The following is a 21,487-nucleotide window of genomic DNA, read 5'->3' on the forward strand; positions in this document are numbered from 1 at the left end:
CACAGATTTTTTTTTCTTAATCACATATACTTTGTATAAAGGAAAAAACTTGTTGAAATGAATTGACCTATATTTACAAGAATACTGCCTCTAATCAGTGTCTGTTTCCTTCCTCCTCTTCTTCTTCAAGTCAAACACACGACTGAAGTCTCAAATCTAAATGTCTGTCCCCCCCCCCAAAGAAATGTTGTAGGCCTACTTTAACAAGGTTTTGATAAGAAATCACATCATGCTTGTCAGGCACTTAATGCTTGAAGTGAATAAAGGGTGACATTTCAGGGACGCTTTAATAATACTGCTATTAAAACACTACTCTGGCTAGGCTTCAAACTTTTATGACCCTTGACCTCTGCAAAAGATCCTTAAACAAGTCAGTTTATGCTTTCAATGCAGTTTCAACTACTGCAAACGCTCTTACGTGCACATGTGGCGAAATGTTTTTTAAAACTTTATCGGTATATGCAACTTGTAGGACTTTATTTTTTTTATTATGTTGTATCCAATTAGGGAACTGATGCCAAATATTTAGAGCTGAATGACATGGGGCCAAATAATTACAATTTTTTCAAACTAACCTTTTGTTTTTTTAAGTAGTGGAAAATAAAAGTGGGTCCAATAACTTCATATTAATAAAGAGCAAAAATGTTTGCGCTGGATCATAAAGTTGAACATGAGCCCCCTCCCCCAAAAACTTTTGTCCCTAGATGGTAATGGTCATCCTAAGATTATAAGTGCGCTTGCAGCATTAAGCCTAGATTATAAGCCTATACTCCTATTGCTGTGGTTTTAATTCTTTATAGAACTTTTTTTTCCTTTTTTTTTTCAAACATTATTTCACCATTTTCAAATAAAAATCATTGTCTTAGAAAATAACAACACCTGTACTACAGAAATCACATAGGCCGGTTTGGAACCAGAAAGGAGGAACAAAGAAAGTACAAAACACAGCTATACATGGACACAGGACAAGTCATTAGAGAAAAAGAAAATTCACGTTTCGTATTTTTCCCTTTCTCCAGTTTTTTTTTCTCCTTTTACCCAAATCATCATTTTTAAATGCACTTAATACTTAAATTTTTCCTCATAAGGATGAACAAAATTTCCTTTTTTTTCCTCCTTATTTTCCTCTTTCATTAAAAAATGGATCGACACAGGTTGTTCTGCATGAACACTGGGAGCTTGTATCTGCCATTTTGAAAGTTCAGTGGATGTCTCAATTTTTTTTCTTTTTCTTTTTTTGGAGTAGGGGGGGGGGGGGATTCACAGTCATTTACGTCAATGTCTTTCTTCATGAAAGCCAGCCCCGTGTAACAGCCGGTTGCTTTTTTATTCCTTCCACAAAAGCAGCTATAATCATTGTAGTCTCGCAGCACCCCCCCCCTCCCGCCGCCCCCCCCCCCCCGCCTCCAACCCCACCTTTTGTTTGTTCGTCTCCTTCTTGGTTTACTGAATTGACATGTAAGGCCAGTTAAAACTGCTCCCCGACAGCAACATATCCCTGATGAGAGTTTCAATTGGGGTTTTACCTACCAATCGGACGAAAAATAACTGTTCTATGACCGAGGAGGAGACTGTGCGGAGGGAAGGCAAGCGGAGTAACAACTTCCCAAACCGTGTTGGCTGGTTTGGATACTGGCTCCGGACATATTCCTCCAGGGCGCACTGGGACTTCTCCTGCAAACTTTCCACATGGGCCACATCTGAGAGGCCACAAGCATCTGAGAGGGGAGGGGGGGGAAAGCAAATAAACATTAATAAAGTGTTTCTCTCACGACGAGCCTTTATCCAGCATGTGGTGACAGACATGGCGCAAACTGATGGCCCTGTCACAGCTTTTAAAAAGCAATTACGGTCACAAATTATTATTGCAATCTCACATATAAAAATAGATTTTATTAAATCTCCAATATTGTTTTTAAGTCAAATGTGCAGATATTTTTTCAGTGTATGGGAATAATTTGTATAAAATGACTGCTCGATATATTAACATGGCGGTAGACAATTAATTAAAACACTCAGGTTAAAATTATCGCTCCACACTTTTGTGGCAGCATATATTACTATAAAAATACACATGATTTTTTTCAAATATAAACACACAGAAATTAAACATAATTATATATTTTTTTGCCACAGCTAAGAAGCAAATGCAGATAGATAAATTCCGTGTCCCCCTGTTTCATTGCGGTTACAGGCGCATGTACCTCGGTGGCTTTCCTCGACAAAACCCTTCTATTAAAACACAAAAACGCGAATAAATACGCAGATCCATAGCTAAAGAGTGTGTTTAACATGGGCCTGTATCTCTCCCAGTCAGCGGCAGAGCGAGGCGGAGAGGAGGGGGAGGGAGAGACAGGGAGACCTACTGACCTTTAGTGGAGCAGAGATTTAGCTCGGGAAAAAAAAGGGCCCATAGCCTACGGAGCTGCCGTCATGTATACCATGAGAGACGCATAATCACTATCTGTGCTGCTGCCTGTGGGCGGCTGCTGATTATGTGCCAACAAAAAACGCTTGTGCGCGCATTGGGTAAGTTTGTAAAGTTTACGCACGACAACAACCAAACCACAGGAAAAGTAGTAAGAAAAGGCGTGTCGCTGCTCTCATGTTCGAGCCTCTGGGACGCAGGTATAATGTGGACGAGACAAATTAAGCCACCGTGGTCTTATAAAGGCTCCATCATAAAATCCAATGACCTGAAATGTGATTATTTCAGAATCGGCTAACAAGCCACCACGAGAACAATAGCGAAGCTGGCTCGGGCCAAATGAAATACATGAGGCTGATGTGCTCGCAGGTATGATATCATTTCAAAGACATGCATTCAGTGTATACGGGTGAAACCCTGTAAATCTCTTCCACACGTACCCCCCCCCCCTCTCCTCCTCCCCACCCCCCCTCTTGTAATGGCGGAGCTAATGTAACAAAATAGCTGGGGAAGTTTGGGTCATGACCTGCAGTTCTGGAGCAGGTCCAGAGACGCCTCGAGTCCCTACAAGGCGCAGAGAGAATATTTCTGCAAATAAAAATGAAAGCCGCCTCTCCTGTCACTGCTCAGCATCAGCCCGGGCTGTTAGATGCTGACATGTTTTGCAATTGCAGGGTGTGCATGGGTCCTACTGGCTTTTTCTTTATTTGCTGGCCCCCACTGAACGACGAGAGAGCGTTGAAACCTGCGCCTTGTTTTTACTGTGTGCAAATGGGACATTAGGCTTGTCTTTCTTTTTTCCTTTTTTTCTCTCTATCCCCCTCCCCCTCGGAGCCTGACATCATTTATATCTGCCATTCCATACAAACAAGACGTGGGCTATACACACATTGATAAATGGCGGAAAAAAATAATCAAAGTGATGCAATTCATCTGCGAGCTATTGGGTTCTGTTTAACAGGAAAGAAAAAAAGTGAGCCGAGAGCTAGGTTTGTTTTTATGATGCTCAAGGTAATTATTGTGTGTGTGTGTGTGTGTGTGTGTGTGTGTGTGTGATACCAGACTTATTTAACTGGAGCTTATTCAGTCGGGCTGCACGTTCCTGTGTTTTGCTGTCAGTTTAATTAAGAAATCTCTTGCGTGGTCATGCTACAATTTCCAGTTTAGCCGCGTGTATGTGTCTGATGAATCAGTTGATTAACCAAGTGGTTTTATAATTTAATAGCCTGGGGCCCAAACCCCAAAATCCTTGACCATGAAGGCAGCAGGGATGCAGGAGTGTTCATCTAAGACAAGCAACAACCTCAGTGCAGATATATATATATATTTAGGTCAGCAATGATTTAGCTGGTGTCAGGGTGCATGTTAGTGACAGTCACATACAGGCTGAACTTGGGAGTGTGCCGGTCTATTGTCTTACCTGTGGTGAAGAGCACAATTGCCTTTAAGCAGCTATATTCAGCAGAGTCAACGTGCAAAGCCTTGAGCTTTTCCACTTGTTCCTGGAAGATCCTAATGTGGTCCATAAAGGCCACCACTCTGTCCGCGGACATGGGGGAGGCGTGAAGGCCAGCCGCCGCCAGGAGAGGAGCCACATGCAGGGGCATGGAGCACTGCGCGGCGTTGAGCACAAATAACTCACTCCACGTCAACCTCAGCAGAGCCACCTGGTCTGTGATCTGGAGGTCTGGAAAGAAGGGAATATTCCTGGCCCACTCCACGGCACTGAAGAGCATCCTGGCCGCTAGTTCACAAATGTTCTCGATGCCCATGATGTTGTTGGGCTGCATGCACTGGCTGCCATACCGGGACGTCGGGTAGGGCTCCGCTCTCAGCAGAAGAGAGATATATCCGGATAAGTAGGAATGGCAGTGGAGTGGGTCTCCATTTGTCAACGCGAACTGGCCGTGGTGAGGCTGTGTGGGTGGCACCCGTCCCCTTTGCACCGCTGCAGTAAAAAGAGAAACTGCAGATATTGAAGCCTGAATTCTACAAATTATCATAAAACTGTAAGGAATAGATGGCAGACGCCACATGGGTTGAATATGACAACAACACACAGACTCGCACACACACGCACTCACACTCACACACACACACTCTCACACACACACTCACACGCAAACACACACACACTCATATCTTGGAATATATATATTAACACACACATGTACCTATATATTCTATCATTGCAGGAGTTTTAAACGGGTCACAGTGATAATAATGACACACAATGCGAGGACACACACTGGGGATGAGCTCTGAACACGTTGAACACATAGCTCGAAAAAATGATGTTATTCAGCCACAGCAACATGAGCTGGCTGTGCAGGAACACAAAGAGGGCAAGAGAGACCTTGCATGTTTAACCCTTAACCTACTTAGCAATTCATCTCCTTCTGCCCGGGCACACAGGCCTATTTTTCGACCCTGATATTCGGACAAATTCTTGCGGAGGTGCGGAGGCTTTGTGGGCTCGAGTGGAGCCGGTGTCCGGCTTCTCGTCACCGGGAGAGATGAAGCCCTGAACACGCTATGTCTTTTCGACACTCGCCATAATAGCGCAGAGGGCTTGTGTATATATATTGTGTAATCTAGCCGGTGCAGATGTGTCTCTGCGGCCGCGTGCCTTCCTCTGAATGTGAATTCGATCGCCATGAGTCGGTTCGGAGCTATTTGTGAAATGCACCGGCTCCGAGCCCCGGCTCCAGCCACATCACACAGCGGCTTCCATGGCGCGCTCCAGCCGCCAAGCCTCGGAGGGAAGAGTCGGGGGAGAGAGGGAGAGAGAGAGGGGGAGAGAACAAGGCTATGGAGGACGACATTACAGGGCGACACGGTTTCATGGCTGGAGAGCACGTTAACACACACACACATATATATTTACACCGATGAGAAAACCAAAAAATCCTAATACCTTCCCGTCTCATGCCGACTTTCAGGCATTTTTTGAGGCGGCAGTACTGGCACTGGTTGCGGTGGTGCTGGTCGATCGGACAGTTCCTGTTGGCCCGGCATGTGTACGTGAGGTTCCGCCGAACGCTCCTCTTGAAGAAGCTCTTGCAGCCCTCACATGTGAACTGGCCGTAGTGCTTGCCACTGGATTTGTCCCCGCACACCACGCACTCGATGTGCTGCGGCTGCTGCTTCTCCGACTGCTGCGTGGTCTGGTTGGTCGGCGTGGACTGCGTGTTGTTCGGGGGTCCCTGCGACGGAGTCTGCGGGGTCGGAGGGGCGACCTGCGAGGATGACAGGTTCAACTGGCCCGGTTGAGGGGCGGGCAGGGATAGTCCTCCTTGGGTCTGCGAGGAGAGGGAGCCCTGGGTGTCAGCCACATCGTCCTGGGAGCCTCTCCACACTACCATTGCCATATCTATCAGTCAACGGAAGGAAACTTTTTGTCTGCCGTTTTGGTGGTCGCGGGTGGGAGCAGACGTCTCGGGTAAAAACGCGAGGAACTGGGATTGAACAGCCAGGCACTGGGAGAGCACGTCAAGTCTAGAGTTACACGTCGGATCCACTGTGAACCTCCGGGAAACTGTCGCTTTATTGCTGTGATGGGAGACGTCGCGAAGCACGTTTTTTTTCAAAACTGATGCGATGGCGAGCTGAGTCGCTGCCTTGCGCTGAGAGGCCAAGTCCAGGGGCGCTTACAGTCAGCCATCCAGCACAGCCATCACTGGGAGAGGAGGGTAAATACTGAGATGATCAGCCGAGGGAGAGGAGGACTATCAGCGGATCATGGAGCAGGTTGGTGCAGCAGCAGCAGCAGCTCAGGACAACTGGTGAGCACCGACTAGCAAGTTCCAGCACAAGTCTTGAAGAAAATCACCAACTGGGTTTCACAAAAGAAAAAAAAAAAATCGCGTCTTCTTCCTCTTCTGATTTTTTTTTTTTCTCCTCCTTCTTCTTCTTCTCCTTCTTCTTCTTGTGAGGCAGCGCCAGGGAAGCGCCAGGCAGCTGAAGCCAAAAGAGATTTCAGAGTCCGGGAAGACAAACTCTCTCCAGCAAAAAAAAGCGAAAGCACCGAAAAACAAAAACAAAAAAAACCTCGCAGAGATCACAACCTGCAGAGCCTTCCTCCGTGCACAGAGAAAGAACAGGAGAGAGGAATAGAGATAGAAAGTGATGGAATATGTTAAAAAGGCGGAGGTGAGGAAGTGATTTGGTTGGAGCCGGGCAGGCTGAATGCTTTCTCTCTGATCAGCTCACTGAGCCTCTATATAGTGAACTTTGACACGACTGCTGCAACTTAGCACACGTTACCATGGAGATCTGCTGCCATATAAGGAAGGAGAGTGTGTTTGACTGGTCAGAGCTCCGGGACCGCCCCCTGCTCCTCATTGGCTGCTCGGCACTTGTGCTACTTGGTACCTTGCCAGAGCCAGCGTGGAGGTCGAGAGGGCCGCTTGGTCCTAAAGCGAGACGGGTTTCTCAGGCACTCGAGACTGTTACTCACATGCACGCCCGGTAAAATCTTAGAATTTCAATGGGAAATAATATTTAGAAAAATAAAATTTAATTTAATTATTTTCCTCGTATTGTGCCACTATATATCCTGCAGCTCCATAAATATCTGCAATATAATTTTTCTGGAGATCATTCATTCTTACAATAAAAATATATCTTTCCATTGTACCTTTATTTTTCTTCCTTTAGGCAGCTATATAGCCAGACTACACTTTGGAACAAATCTACACAAAAAGAGCGAAAATTACGCGGTTTTATTAGGATTATAAACATTATTTTGAAATTATATTGGTAAACAAAACAGCAGGTTGACACTTAAGAGCCAGACATTGAGAAGGGTCACCCACTGGGTGATCAAGACCATTATACTGAAGGCCATCTGCATTCTCTATATATGTACAGGCTAATACACCTATTAGTGCCTCTAATCAAACCAGGTCCCATTCATCACAGTCCACACCTCTTATATAAATGTTATGATAGTCCACTGACATCCTGTGGCCGCCCGCTGTACCCTTCTAATCCCCCTGACCACAAACACACCAAACTCACATGCAGGGTCAGGAAGGAGAGAATAATTACAAATCTGGGTCTCGCAGGAGCCTATGTGGCCACAACGTGAAGGCACTATAGCTTTAAATAGAGACCGTTCCACCGAAAGTGTCACTTGAGGTCAAAGGCCCGTGCCCTTCACGTTAAGGTTAGGATGACACGTACGGAGCTATTTTCTGATAAACAACGTTGTAAAACAAAGCTGTTAACACTGATGGCTGTCAGGTGTTGCCTCATAATAAAGGTAATGAACACACAGTGGAGGATGCATGTCAAAGTAGCTGCCCAACACGGTTTATCCTTTTTTTTGTTAACGCTTGGATTTAATCAGTAACTTTCAGCACACCGCGAGGCCATTGAAAGTTCAACTGCAGGTAAAACTTCCACACGGATGAGCATGGAGCCTGAACTGTGTGTGGATCCACAGAGGAAGCAGCAGCACCACCTCCACCACCTCCACCAGCAGCAGCAGCAGCAGCAGCAGCAGCAGCAGCAGCAGCAGCAGCAGCAGCAGCAGCAGCAGCAGCAGCAGCAGCAGCGTGTATCTTCGTCCCAGGATGTACTACAGTATATGGGTGCCCCCTAGCGTATGATTTCGTTTTGCTTTTCAAATAAGATTCAATTTAGAGGAGCGATCCGACCAGCAAACCGCCTCAGTCTCGTCTCTCGCATCGACCAAACTAACGAGCACCATTTTAAACTGACGCCTGTTTGTTTAAATTCTGTTTTACATGACTTGGACGGCAAAGCTTTGACAGTTGCCAAAGTTGGATTTACTTTTCCTTTTTTTCCCCCTCGCCACTTCAGGCAAGCCCAGCGGTGGTATTTACACCAAATGTGTCTTTTTATTCTAAAACAAATTAGCCGATGATGTTTTGTCTGCATGTCTATTTTGTCGGGTTTTTTATTTACAGATCCCGCAGGCGTGGAGAGTCTGTAGATAATAATAATTAACACAATTTACGCGCGGAAGAGATCGACTCGTCGAGGAGGCGGATTCGCTCCGAACGGTAAGTATAACATTTTGCACACTTTATTGTGATGAATGAGCAAAAGTAGCCACGCTTGATTCCCGTGCTCGACATTACATCCCGTATGGTAGAGCGACCGGGCAGCAGACAGCGTCTCATACCGTGCGTAAACCACACATGCACAGTGCGCGTTGAATGCGAGAGACTCAGTCAGAATGTCGCCTTTTAACCAGAGTGTGAACTTATACGATGATCACAACGAGAAAAGATATAGTCTGCAAACACCCATTCATAAAGCCAGCCTGTGTATTTGATGGTGAGAGTGAGGCAGGAGGTTCTGAGAGTAACAAACCTACCAAATGCACATGCTGCAGATTCGTCCGTGGCGAGATGCATCATCTTCTCTCTCTCTCTCCCTCTCACTCTCTTATTCAGAATATATTTAGTCTTCTCTTTTTGAACCGGGCAGAGCTTCCTCTCCAGGAGCAAAAAACAAAAACAAAAAAAACCCCACCGCAGCAGCAGCACGTTGTTTATTGGAAACCTGCAATGTCTGATCATGCAAAAACTTTGGAGAGCCGACACCCAAAGCAACTGATTCACGTCATGTGCTGTTGAGCGAGGAATTGGAAAACACAACGTTGACGTCCGAGCCGAGCAGGGAGGTTCATGTGACTCTGGAGATGAGAGGTGGCTGTGAGGAGATCCGGCTCCTGCACTGTGGTGTGGCCGCACTGCTTTGTGTGGGCTGCCGGAGGAGAGAGAGAGAGGGAGGGGGTGTGGGGGGGCTGCAGTCAGAACAGACACCTGTCTTTAAGCATGGCGAGCGTTATGACATTGTGCTTATTGGAAATTAAATGCAGTCTGGAAGTAAAGGCACCACCAGAGCTGTGATTAGAGAGGTAATTAAAACGGCATCAAATTCAAATTAACTGCGAAAAAATATTCAGTAGATGGAGCCCATAAATTCTTATTATTCTTATTAAATTAATATAATTAATTTCAATATTTAATTGCTGTGTATATATTATATAAACAAACAATAATATGTATTTTTAACAGCTACACACCTCCAGCAATAACGTGTTGTGCAGAGAATAAAAAAATAGAATAATTAATGAATTACAGTCTTAATTAACCTCACAGAAATCTATATTAATTTCACCTTTTTCACGCCTCTGAATTTCCACCCCATCGTGATTGATCTGCTATTTTAAAAGCCCCAGAGTTGCTGCAGTTTTTATTGGAAACTTTCCTGTGTGTTCAGGATTTCTTCTCCATTCAGCCGCAAGAATAAAAGCAGAATGTGCTCAGCGAGCCTTCATGCACACACGCACAACTACAGTAATAATAAGCGCGGCACAACGGGGCTGGTATCGATTAAGACGAGACAGAAGGATGTCGCCTGCACTAAATATTTACCAATCACACACACACACACACAAATAGCTGGATGCGTAATGATTTCCCAATGCTCCGGGAGCGAGGAAGGACTAAATCACTTTATTATTGTTAGTAAAACAAAGCGCACGCTCCGGAACACAGGAGTGGAGATGTTGCTGATTGGGATAAGTGCAGTTAAATTAATCGATGGTGCGGAGATAACAGTGGCGATTTGCGGGCGTGCAAAGAAAAAAGAAAAAAAAATGCTTTCACTCACGCATCAGGTTAAAGAGACGCATGCACCGAGATTGGTAAATCCGCATATATGCAGCGGTCACAGCGACATAAAGTCAAAAGATTCCAGAGGAAAACTTCACACCCTCCGTGCAGCGGTAAAAATATCCTGCACGCACATGACTTCTTAAAAGCGCCTTGAGACATAGATGTTTAAAAAGATCGTCCTGCTGGCGGCGGGTATATCCGCTCTCTCACTTGCGTAAAACGCCAGAAAGGGAAATAAAAGTTGACTTTAATCTTATCTCTGCCTTCAGCAAGTCCTCCATGCAGATAGAGGGATCCTGACCCGGGGGTCTGCGGGTTCCCGGCCTGATTAACCCCTCCAGACCCGCGCGGGAGCAAAGGTTAACCAGGCTAATCAACTTCAAGAGTCTGATTGAATTAGATGACTGCGGAATCAGCACAGAAACTTAATTGTCCCACTTAAAAAACACATCGAGAAAAGAGAAGCGTCGGTCATCTCTGACAACTGAGAAGCTGATAATTTGAAATATATCTCACAACAGAGGAATCCATTGTAGATAACAGAAAAGATTATCTGCTTTTTTTCCTTTCTTAAACACGCAACAGGTTTCATATGTTTCTGGTATAAAATTGAAGATTTCCGACCAGGGCCGGGTCTAGACAGGCATGTATGAGGGGGCAGCCACAAATCTTGAGGGGGCATTGTGCTTTATTATATTATTATTATTATAAATTGGGATTCAGTTTGAGGGGGCACAACATTTATTTGAGGGGGCCAGGCCCCCTCTTGCCCCTGCCTAGACCCGGCCCTGTTTCCGACTTACTTTCATTATGCAAAACTCTCTAACACCCAGATTGTGTTTTTCCTGCTTGATAAAGATCACTTGATTGATGGTGGCTGTGCCCCACATGTCATGACATTTTTATGTGCTGCATTGCATATCAATCAGTAGCCTTTAACTCTCCAGTAAAGGTTTTTTTTATTTTGATCTCTTGTCTCCTCAGAGCCTCATGGTTATGTTGGGATGTTGCTTGTGTGGAAAAGATGGAAAAAGTAAAAACAGACCAATTAATTAAATGTATATTTGTACATGTAGCTGAATTTAGGTATAAGCCTGAATAATATTTGTTGAGAAAAACAGTTATTTTATAGGATACACTCACATATCATGTAGATTATCATAGAGGAGGGAATATAACCGAGATATCACCTCAGCAAAAGTATAGAGTTATTTTAACATTTAAGTGTAATATGGTTAAAATCTTTTTTTTTAGATGTGAAGGCATACAATAACTGGTGATAATTAATTTTACATGTTGAATTCCCCAAAAATGTTTCGATGCTCTTATATAGCTAATAATTAGTATTTACCAGTTGAATAAATTAAAGTGTTTTCTTTACAGAATTGTAAAGTATGACCTGACTTTTTAAGTATCATTTCAGTTTTTCTTTCCTTATAATAAAATGATATCATTAAAAAAGAAATCCATTAAGTTCACCTTTTGTTAAATGTGGTGAGTCTATGAGCAATTCAATTGTATGCATACACACAAAGCCACATATATACAGTGCAAGAAAAAGCTGTCGAACATCCAACAAGATTATTTTTATTTGAAAATGTGGTTGTGGTAGAGATAGTTTTATAAAGAGCTCATTCAGCGATGAAGATCACTCCCGCTCTCTCTGTCTATTTGCCCTGAGGGCCACTATCTAAAATGGCAATAGATCCCAGATAGTTCACTGTTCAATTTGCTGATGATAGATTATAGTGCCAATTTAAACAGATAGGGATCAATTTGTCTCAATGATCACTCCTTAGGCCGACTGCCAGCATGCTCTTAATGTATTTGTAAATGCTGGTTGTTTGAATCATGGCTGTTATGCTGAAAGTGATCAAAACTGCAGTGTGGAGGGAAATGAGCGCTGTAAATGATAAATGATGTGTTTTGGCTGCTAAAGGCTGCATTGATGGAGCGTACATGATGATTACTTCAGGCGGAGGCATTGTAGCAGCGGTGGCCATAAGGTCAATGGTTTAAGTCTGAGGACTTACTGGTAAAGTCTGGCGAGGAGAATGGTGTGATAAGTGCTGTGTAACCCTCAGGAACTAGTGCTGAAGTGCCCTTCGGCAAAGCAGCTTAAGCCCCCATCTGTCCCAGTGGAGCTGCAGAGCAACCACAAGGACGAGACTGCGGTTTGCACCGGGCACTTGTGAAATGTGTCTCCCCGAGTGTGACCTGCCCTCCCTCTTCTTTTCAGACAGGGAGAGTGGGCAGTCCACTCGCCTCACACTTTTTGTTTCACAGAGAAAAAGTTTGGGAGAAGAGACACACGAGAGAGGAAGCCGTGGCACAGTTCAGACCTGAACCAGACATGGTTCACATGTGGCCCTGAAGGCATCAGACAGCGTATTGAATTACTGTAACTCAAGGTGTAACGTGGGAGAAGTGTGGGATGAATAAAACGTATGCAAACTGAAGTAGTGGTGTTCATGCAGCTTCAGCTATTTCATGTCAGACGCACTGAGATGAAGATTGTCTTAAATCTCAGATACAATCTATCATGTTATCACTTTTAATTGCAAATGGTGATATCAGTGTCTCATCGTCATTAGATTGGCCAATATTAAACTGTATTGTAACATGAAAACCTTTTGTCTCCAAGTATTGAGTTAGTTTTCACTAAAGAATGAAATGCTTGTGAGAGCAACTAAACTCTGCTGCAGCAACTAATACCCAGGAGTGAACAGCTAAAGCCTCGGCACACTGTTTACTTCATCAGGATGTTGTTGGACATTTTGGAGACGCAGAGATTTGATGTATCAGGAACCCGTGTGCAATTATGAAACGACCAAGGATGTGATAATGACTGAAGTAGCCAATTAACCAGTGTTGTGCATAAATGCAATTTGCAGTGTTACACCGACCACATCCATGACTAATAAAAGTTTAAAGATATCACATGAGCTGTGTCTTTTGCCTGTTTTTCTTTACGCAGTGTTATAGTGTTGCGCACTTACATTTTAAGAGGTGCTATTAACATCTGAAATGACAGATTGGAAATAGTGGAATTGTGGCTAACTATTCATAACCACAAATACTTTCATCAATCGTTGTGTGATTAAGACTTTTTAGGTTTCTGGAGGGTGTTTACATTAATATGTTTATTTCCAGTCAATTTTGTCACTGGAAAAAATCAGATGTACTGTCTTACTACTTATAAAGAAATGTATGTAGGTGTAAATCCGGACCGTTGGAGTTTGTCTGAAAAAAAAATTAGTACTTTACTGTGTTGTAATTAAAGTTAATAAAAAACATAAGCTGAGAGAAAACAGAAGTTGTTTGAGAAGTTTGTCTGTATTTTCTACATTGAGCTGCATTTCTGAGAAGAACAAGAACAACATAATGGGTAAATCAAAGCATAGGGGAGTTTTAATGTGTAACTAAACCAAATTGAAATTGGAACTTGTATATCATTGTATAACTCTTTGTGAAAATATGTAATAAATATGACTATAAACATAAACAGCAGCGTCTGACTATTGACAATATGTACTTAACATCTCCCTCTTACCCCATTTCCGTGTGATCAATGGTATTTGTGAAATGACACAGACAGTGAACGGAATAAGAAAGTACATGGAACGTGAATATGTGAATGGGATTGTGTGAAACCTTCACAGCAGCGAGGCGACTGAGAGAAGAAGAGAAGATGTTCTTGGTGTGAAAATTACCCTAAAGGAGAGAAGAAGTGAGGAAGCGAATGACTCACAGGATGGTGGTCACTGTGTCATCGTACGAGGACATGCAGAGCTGCTCTTACAGAGTTCACTGCATGAGAATCAATACTCGCTGGATGATGTCACCCGAGTCAAACCTCAGACCTGCTCCACAGACAATATATGGAGAGAGGATTTGTTGACATGTGATAGTACGCAGAGGCCAGACATGACAGGATTTGTCTGCGGTCTATGTTGCTAATTATCTGTCAAATGTCTGCAGGCTGAGCAACACTAGAATAGAAACTTTAGCCAGATTAGTGTGTTTATACTACTTTTAAATTAAACTACTATCTCAGCAAGTGAACATTGACCAACACAGGAGTTCATGTGTGGAGAAAAGTGACCAACTACAGGTCAGATGTTTTCAGTTTGTAAAAGTCATTCATCATGATAATAGCATATTTTTGCCCGAATGACTACGCTATTCAACACTGCTTAATATATGATCACTATTTTTAGGATTAGGGGGAAGAGTTCCCTGGTACCTTATCTGAATGTGAACAGTTCAAATAAAATGCTGAACCGCTGTGAAATGAAACTTTGTTTGTAACTTTTAAGTAAATATTCTCTCCACTGAGAAGCCGGATGATGACGTCAGCGACTGGAGTCGCAGCATTTGGTTTCCATCCATCAGCGATTACGTTGGCTCATGTAAAACTGTAAGAAGACAAAGTGTAACAGATCCCTGATGATGATACTCCTCTACTCCCTCTGTCACATGTGATGAATGTTATTTAGGCAAAAGTACAAGACATTGTACAAATATTTTTTTAGTCAGAACGGCGAGACAAGGTTTGTATCAAATTATCAGACCTTCAATTGAGGTAACAAACAATAAATTATTATATTATACTCATGTATGTGATTCTTAGTTTTGCTTCATACACAGGATAAGAGCTTCTTTATCTATTTACAGCAGCTGATTCAACCCCTAACAACACAACAGACACTCATTTTGTTGCAGGAATGAAGAATCTGTAAACGATTAGAACACCACTGTCAACACAACAGGACCACTGAGGTTTTCTTCACATTCTGTTTTATATTTCATGACTCACCTAAAGTGAATTTAATGTTCAAGAGGTTCAGAAGAAGAAAATAAAAAAAGATAAGCCGGTCTAAAAGCGCCGCACAGAAAACACTTGTGGCTGTTTCAGCTTTGGTGGATAACATTCGCATCTGTTTGTGGATCAATCGCCCGGCGTATCCAAGCTGTAAACACCGTGCACACACAGCATCTGGCAGAGAGAGTCAGGAAGGCATTAAAGCAGGGAACAAAAATGAACTTATTAGCTAAGTGTAAGCATCGGCGAGGCAAGAGCTACCGGATGAGCACTACTGTCTTCTGCTCTGAAAGCAAATCTTATAAACTGGTGTAATTTCCATGACAACAGCTGGCGCAGGAGTGCGTGCCCTCGAGCTAAAGCGTCAAGAAGAGGGTGGCCACACATGCCTTGTCTGGCTTGCAACGGGAAAATATCAGTGAAGGAAATAAAGACAGCACATGCAGTAGATGTTTTGCAGCCAACAAGACAAACCCTCAGTCGGTTGGTGGCCATTAAATGACTTATTGAGTAAAGGAAGGCTCAGGGCAGTGGTGTACAGTAATGAGGAGGCAGGACCACAGTGGGCAGCAGGAAGTCGTCACAATGTTGAACTGATGCCATCGTCTTTATAATTTTACAATCTACAATTCAGTCATCTCACAGCTTGAAAATTAGACTCTGACTCTTATGGAATAGTGGGTGATTGGTGGTTTTATAAGGAAATAAAATGATATAACATTTCATTGTTATTTGTTGGTTTACACCGTAAGAACAGACACATTGCTACATCTTATAGCTCTTTGCATTTAACTGTATGTATGTACAAACACTACTAAACGTATTCTGTTGCTTTAATAACCTGCAGTGTGATCAGTTTTTCTTGTCGTAAAGCCACTACCTGTAATGGTTCAGGCAATAATCTTTTACACAGCATATTTCAGAGAAGGATTTATAGCTCATCAGATCATTAGACTGCTCCAGAGTGTTAACTAACACCAACTCCTGGCTCCTTCTCCTTGATCCAGATTTCCATCTATGACTGAAACATTAGTAAAGCGCAGCCTGTTAAGAAAAACAGGGCGTGACTGATCTCCTGCAGGAAACACACAATACAGGACAAATCTGTGCAGCCAGGTTGCATCAGTGGCATCGCATTGAGCTCACAATGCAGGGATTAGGTCTTATAGAAGAAGGGAAGGTGGAAACACTGTGTACACGAGCTCAGATTGCAGGGATTATATGATCAGGCGTAAAGGCTTGAACACTGTATACATGATGCTTTTCTATGAGAAAAAGCAAAGTAAATCTGTATCCTCAGCAAATATAGTAAAAGTATTATTAATACTGGTGGCAGGCTGTAGAAAAGCATTGGGGTAAAATTTACTCTAAAATTTTTTTAACTCAATACATATTGATCAAATTGATGTGCTGTATGCCTGCACCCATGTTATTTATCTGCCCCTTAAAGTTTTTATGCCAAAATTCCACTGTACTTATAAAGAAGGTGGTGTCAGGGCTTTAATGCAAGAGAAAAAAACCGCTTCCGTTTGTTTAAACACCACATTGTTTGCAGCTCAAGGTGAAAATAAAACCATAAACTATAAGTATCCCCATTATAATATGGGTTCACATAACCAGACGGGGAGAAAAAAGTGAGGCCCATTTCATCAAGCTAATTGCCTGTTTGTGAGAGGGAGCAAACTTTTCTACCAGCACTCTATTACGGAGGCTCTTTCTTAATCATAAATAGAGCCCTTGTATCCCAGAGGGACTTGCTATTCTAATTTACAATTGAACTAAAGACCGAAGCTATCAATCTCTCACAGACACTTTATTTCTGCCCCCCTTCTCTCTTGTAATTGTGGTGACATAACCATAAACAACAGAGAAAAGGCTGCTGTGACGAATCTGTGGAAATGACAGCATGAACACATGAGCTGCACATAAGCACTCCCATCCAGCACGTGCACGCACTCACACACATGCACACGCATAAGACACACACAGAGAGACACATACTGTATATAGAGCGTTATCGAGACTTCTTCCCAGGACAGAATATTTTGAGGATCAATACATGTATGAATTGATCATTACAATTAGTTGTAATTTATGTATTGATTATATTTAAGTATCTAGCTTGAATCAAAACAATGCAAAGAGGTCAATTTAACTGTTTTTTGTTTACCAGATATTGTAAAACCCTGTTGACTGATGTCATACATCCGCAATCGCCCAACAGTCCACTTATGCAACTACATTAAAATTTAACAGTTCTTTTTCATTTGGGTCTGCCCAAAGGTGCACACATACTCATAAATATCAGCTGCCTAAACGTGCCTGATTTCTTTCATAAAGATCTATTAATTATTCTCTTAATATTCAATACAAATTTTTCAAAAAACGCAATTTTAAGAAAGTGAAAAAAAGAAATCCTGGATCTGGCCCCTGATCTGGAACCACATCAAATCCTCCTTTGCTGAGATAATAAATTATGCAGCTATAGAATTTGGCAATACATAAATTTGGTAACGTATATATGAATCATATAAGTAAAAATAAGGGAAATTAGTTACTTACTTTCTCATCCAGACTGCAGTTTAAATGTAAATAATCTGTTGATTAACAGGTTTTAATCCAGATCTTCAATCTGTCCAGGAGGTTCTAACAGTTCACTGGAGAGGTCGTAGTTAGGAACTAAAATCTCTATAGTGGAGGACATCTTTTACAACCTGGCAACCCAAACATTGCTCTTATCAACTGATAAGACACTGAAAAAACTATTAGTTACCAGTTACATACACCTTACTAATAGTGTCTTATCAGAAAGTGGTACTGAAACGCAATACATCATATGTGATATATGAGACAACAGGGGGACATATCTCAACAGGGACATATCTGGAAATCTTCACATCTTAAGTAAAACACTGAGAAGGTCTCAGTCTGTTGAGCCTCTGACACATTCCTGCTTGCGGTGGCGGGTGTGGTGTCACCGCCGCCGCACCGCGCCTGTGTGATGCCTTTAATGATGAGTCTTTTCGTTAATGAGTTAATGCAAAAACTCTCAATGTCATCAGCAGAGATAAGGGGGAAGAAAGCGGTGCATTGTACACATAATGACGGGCTCCCTGCCTGCCCCTGAGATGTCACGGGTCAGCCATGTTAAGAATGTGTGTGCCCAATCATCCGCTGATCTTTATCTGCTGGGCCTGCAGCTAACCATGACATGGGCCCAATCAGGGGTGCTGATGAATGGACAAAGGGGCCCTTGAATTGTTGAAGCTGCCACAAGACTACTTCTCTCCTAAATCATGATGACATTAACAATCAATACACCGGTTAGCGAACAAGATATTAAATACGTTCGGCAAAGCAATGGTCATTACAAACTATATGCCGTGCATTACAGGCATTGTTTTGTTTAAAAGTCACAAGTTTTACACTTTTTATTTGAAGTTTTTTGTATCCAAAATGAGACATATTGTGTTTAACCATCTCAATTTAGCCTTATCTCATCTCCTCTCAAGCAAGAACAAGACGTTTTGTGTCGGCCTCTGTGCCTGAGTGATCACAGACACAGATATCGCATCCTATTCTACCCCTGTAGCTTGTAAACCTCACTGGTAAACGGAAATGGCGATGGTCAGTCAGCACTGAAATGAGCCAAACAGACAATCGCATTCCAATTAAAAAGCCCCGGCTCGATCTGAAGGTTTGCACCTGCCGCAGGGGTGAGTTTCCACAGTGTTGGGGCTTCCAGGTCCGAAGCAGGGGTGGTCGGCCCGCCACCTCTGCCTCTAGAAGACTCCCCCGCCACACCGGTACATAGCCAGTGTTCGTGGAGGCCAGTCAGTGGAGCGTGCATGGCTGCAGAATCTAAGACCATCTGGGACATGAGGGAGGTGGGTGATCTGGCAGCTGGGACATCAAGAGAGGAAGACTGCATACAAGAAATATGCTTTTGCTGTGTCAGTAGCTACGGAGAAGAGCCACCAAGCAGCTTATCCTTTTTACAGATCTCTGACTCCAGGCGGTGGATTTCATCCCTCAACTGTGAGTAAGCAATTTAGAAGTACACACACACACAAACACACACACAAACACACACACACACTCACAAACGGCCATAGTAACAGCTGGTTTTCACTCCAAGTGGAATGCGATTGATAAAAAAGGAAACATAAAACAGCATCATACTAATATAACAATCAGTAAAGGAAAAACATAAAAAGATTACAAGATGAAAAGATTGTTGGCCAGACTGAATGAAACACTCATAACAGACATTAAATCGAGATTGGAAATTGAGACTAAAAATAAAAGATATTGAAGCAGATTGAATTTCTGAAGTATTTAAATTTTAAATGGGAACCTAGTGTTTGAAATTATAAACTGGTTTTATGAGACCAGGTTCAGCAAAGAGCACAAGTTTCTGAAAAACATTATTTGAGATGTTAGTGGTGAGTGTGTGTGATTACTTCATCTACACGTGTTTACGTGTTTATCAGAAACCACCAATGAATGATGTAGTAAGTGACAAATTAGGATCTTTGATGGCTTTGGGTGGCACAATGAGTGGGAGTATAAAAGGTTGAAGAGAGAAATTCCAACTGTCACTGACATCATAAAAGTTGACAAATTGTATTACAGACTGTGTAATCCACACCACAGTCCTTCTCATCTCTTCAACCTCAGCTTGACACAGTCATAGTCTCGGATTCAAGTCTGCAGCCAGGTTGACACCAAAAGCCCCATTTCGTCCGGTGGCATTTGTCTCGTTCTGCATTATCTGAAATCAAACGCGCTATTCCACTCCCACCGTTCCATAAAGAACAATCAGTCCAGCCCTAATGTGGGAATGGCTGTAATCCTCACAAAAGGACGCTGACATTCATACCCGGCAGAAATGAATTGGACAGGACCTGGATTCCTCCGGTGGCTTTGTGTACAGTACACTAGACTGGGTGGAAAGATAATGACACTTTATTACAGGGTCATTATGGCAGGTAGCTCTCAACGATGAAAAGGCAGATCGAGTCAACATGGACAGCTGCGAGACAGGTGACCCAGCATGTTAACAAATATGGCAAATGGGCATTATGGGAGTAATGAATTCAAAATAATCTCTGGGGAAAGATCAACATAATAGCTCAGCCCGTCTAAGGATTGCCAAGAAAGATATTCATCTTAAGGCCGGTTAAAGGAGGTATTGCTCGTGAACATGACCTTGCTTTCCCACAGTCCTGGAGGATGAGATGACGAGCAATCTGAAATATTAGAAATGGTGTTACACATGCTTTATGACTAAGCTTTATGTCTGTTTATGATTACCATCTGTACATATGTTCTACAGTATTCTAAATCCAGATGTAAGATGTTACATTTTTTTCTATACAGTTTACATGCAAATACTTGTCACTCAGTGGAGCGCATACCTCCACCAAGACCCAACTGTCCCCTTAAATTCAATCAAGCTGCATGAAATTGCACATATGCTCAGAGATATCACGATCTCTATGAGATGCATTACTTTTTTGGGGGAAAAACACTGAAAAATAATCCCACACTTAAATAAAGCGAAAACAAAACCTGCATATGCACCAACATTTAATGGGCTCTTCCTTTGGCCATGTCCCATCTGTCCCACCAGGTTTCATGGAAATCCAATCAGTAGTTTTTACAGGATCATGCTAATCAACAAACAAACCAACTGGGCAGATATGGTGGGAAAGTATAAAATCCAATGTCATGGCCTTTATAATAGATGTATTGAGAATAACCAATGTGTTCTCACTGCTCCAGAGAAGGTGGTGCTCATTGCACTACATACATGACGTCATATGTGTCTCAATACACTTGATGTGAAGCCCAAGCAAAACAAAACCAAAAACACGTGTGTCAAAGGTTATTCATGGGACAAACTCCAAGGTGAAGTAAAATGGGAAAAAAATTGCCACATCTGCATTCGTTCTATACCAACCAGTCACAGGGGTCAGGTTGCTATTGGTATATTGATACTTACAGAACTTGGATGTTCATCCTGTTCTTTTGTCACTGTGCCAAGCGTTTACCCAATGTGATCAGTCTAGGTGGCTGCAAATCCTATAACATGAGATTAGCCCTTTTGACTTCACCGACAATATAATGACATTAGCTAATGTATGAACAATACAATACCACTGTGGGGATTTTGATACCTCGGAGAGAGAGAGAGACACACCAGCACTTTGTGTTGGATTCAACCAGTTCTCTCTGATGTACGTCTCCACCTGATCAGCTAAAGGCATTCAGGGCCGTTGCTGTCACAAATATATAGAACTGGTTCTTCAAGACGGATTAAAAACCAAAAGGTTACTTCTCCACTGCACTATATTAGTGACAGAGCACTCTATGGTCTAGTGTGAATTTTTCAAATGTGCACATCACGTACAGTATGTGCTATTAGTGGGTCACACTTGATGCACAAGTGATTTAACGCCGTACCCTGTAAATAGATGTTAACCTGCCAATGGCAGAGCTAATCAGACTCTGTTAGCTCTTTCACCTCCAGTTTGTTCTCACTCCCATACTGATGTAGTCCATTTACAGTAT

At 42.6% G+C, this 21,487-nt stretch overlaps 1 protein-coding gene across 3 annotated transcripts; it reads right to left on the reverse strand.

Annotated features, from left to right (window-relative positions):
- Positions 1–1,416: 1,416 nt before the first annotated feature.
- Positions 1,417–9,144, reverse strand: nr2f2 (nuclear receptor subfamily 2, group F, member 2). Of its 3 annotated transcripts, none has more exons than XM_061075862.1 (3): positions 8,778–9,144; positions 3,849–4,376; positions 1,417–1,718 (listed from the first exon to the last, which is right to left on the reverse strand). In XM_061075862.1, the coding sequence occupies exons 1-3, from the start codon at positions 8,980–8,982 to the stop codon at positions 1,444–1,446; spliced, it is 1,008 nt and encodes a 335-aa protein (XP_060931845.1). In that variant the 5' UTR covers positions 8,983–9,144; the 3' UTR covers positions 1,417–1,443. The 3 variants fall into 3 exon arrangements, with proteins under 3 accessions (XP_060931845.1, XP_060931843.1, XP_060931844.1); XM_061075860.1 differs by lacking the exon at positions 8,778–9,144 and adding an exon at positions 5,346–6,688 and having other exon boundaries at positions 3,849–4,394; XM_061075861.1 differs by lacking the exon at positions 8,778–9,144 and adding an exon at positions 5,346–6,687.
- Between the last annotated feature and the right edge of the window lie 12,343 nt (positions 9,145–21,487).

The sequence above is a fragment of the Limanda limanda genome, chromosome 8 (assembly GCF_963576545.1).
Source record: "Limanda limanda chromosome 8, fLimLim1.1, whole genome shotgun sequence".
NCBI classification, from domain to species: domain Eukaryota; kingdom Metazoa; phylum Chordata; class Actinopteri; order Pleuronectiformes; family Pleuronectidae; genus Limanda; species Limanda limanda.

Bases quoted from the DNA above. Each gene is read 5' to 3' on its own strand.
- nr2f2 (XM_061075860.1), bottom strand. From the start codon at position 5,799: ATGGCAATGGTAGTGTGGAGAGGCTCCCAGGACGATGTGGCTGACACC. The intron at 4,395-5,345 runs GTATTAGGATTT...CAATATCTGCAG, and splicing joins AGTCGGCATGAGACGGGAAG to TTTCTCTTTTTACTGCAGCG. The intron at 1,719-3,848 runs GTAAGACAATAG...CTCCCCTCTCAG, and splicing joins AATTGTGCTCTTCACCACAG to ATGCTTGTGGCCTCTCAGAT.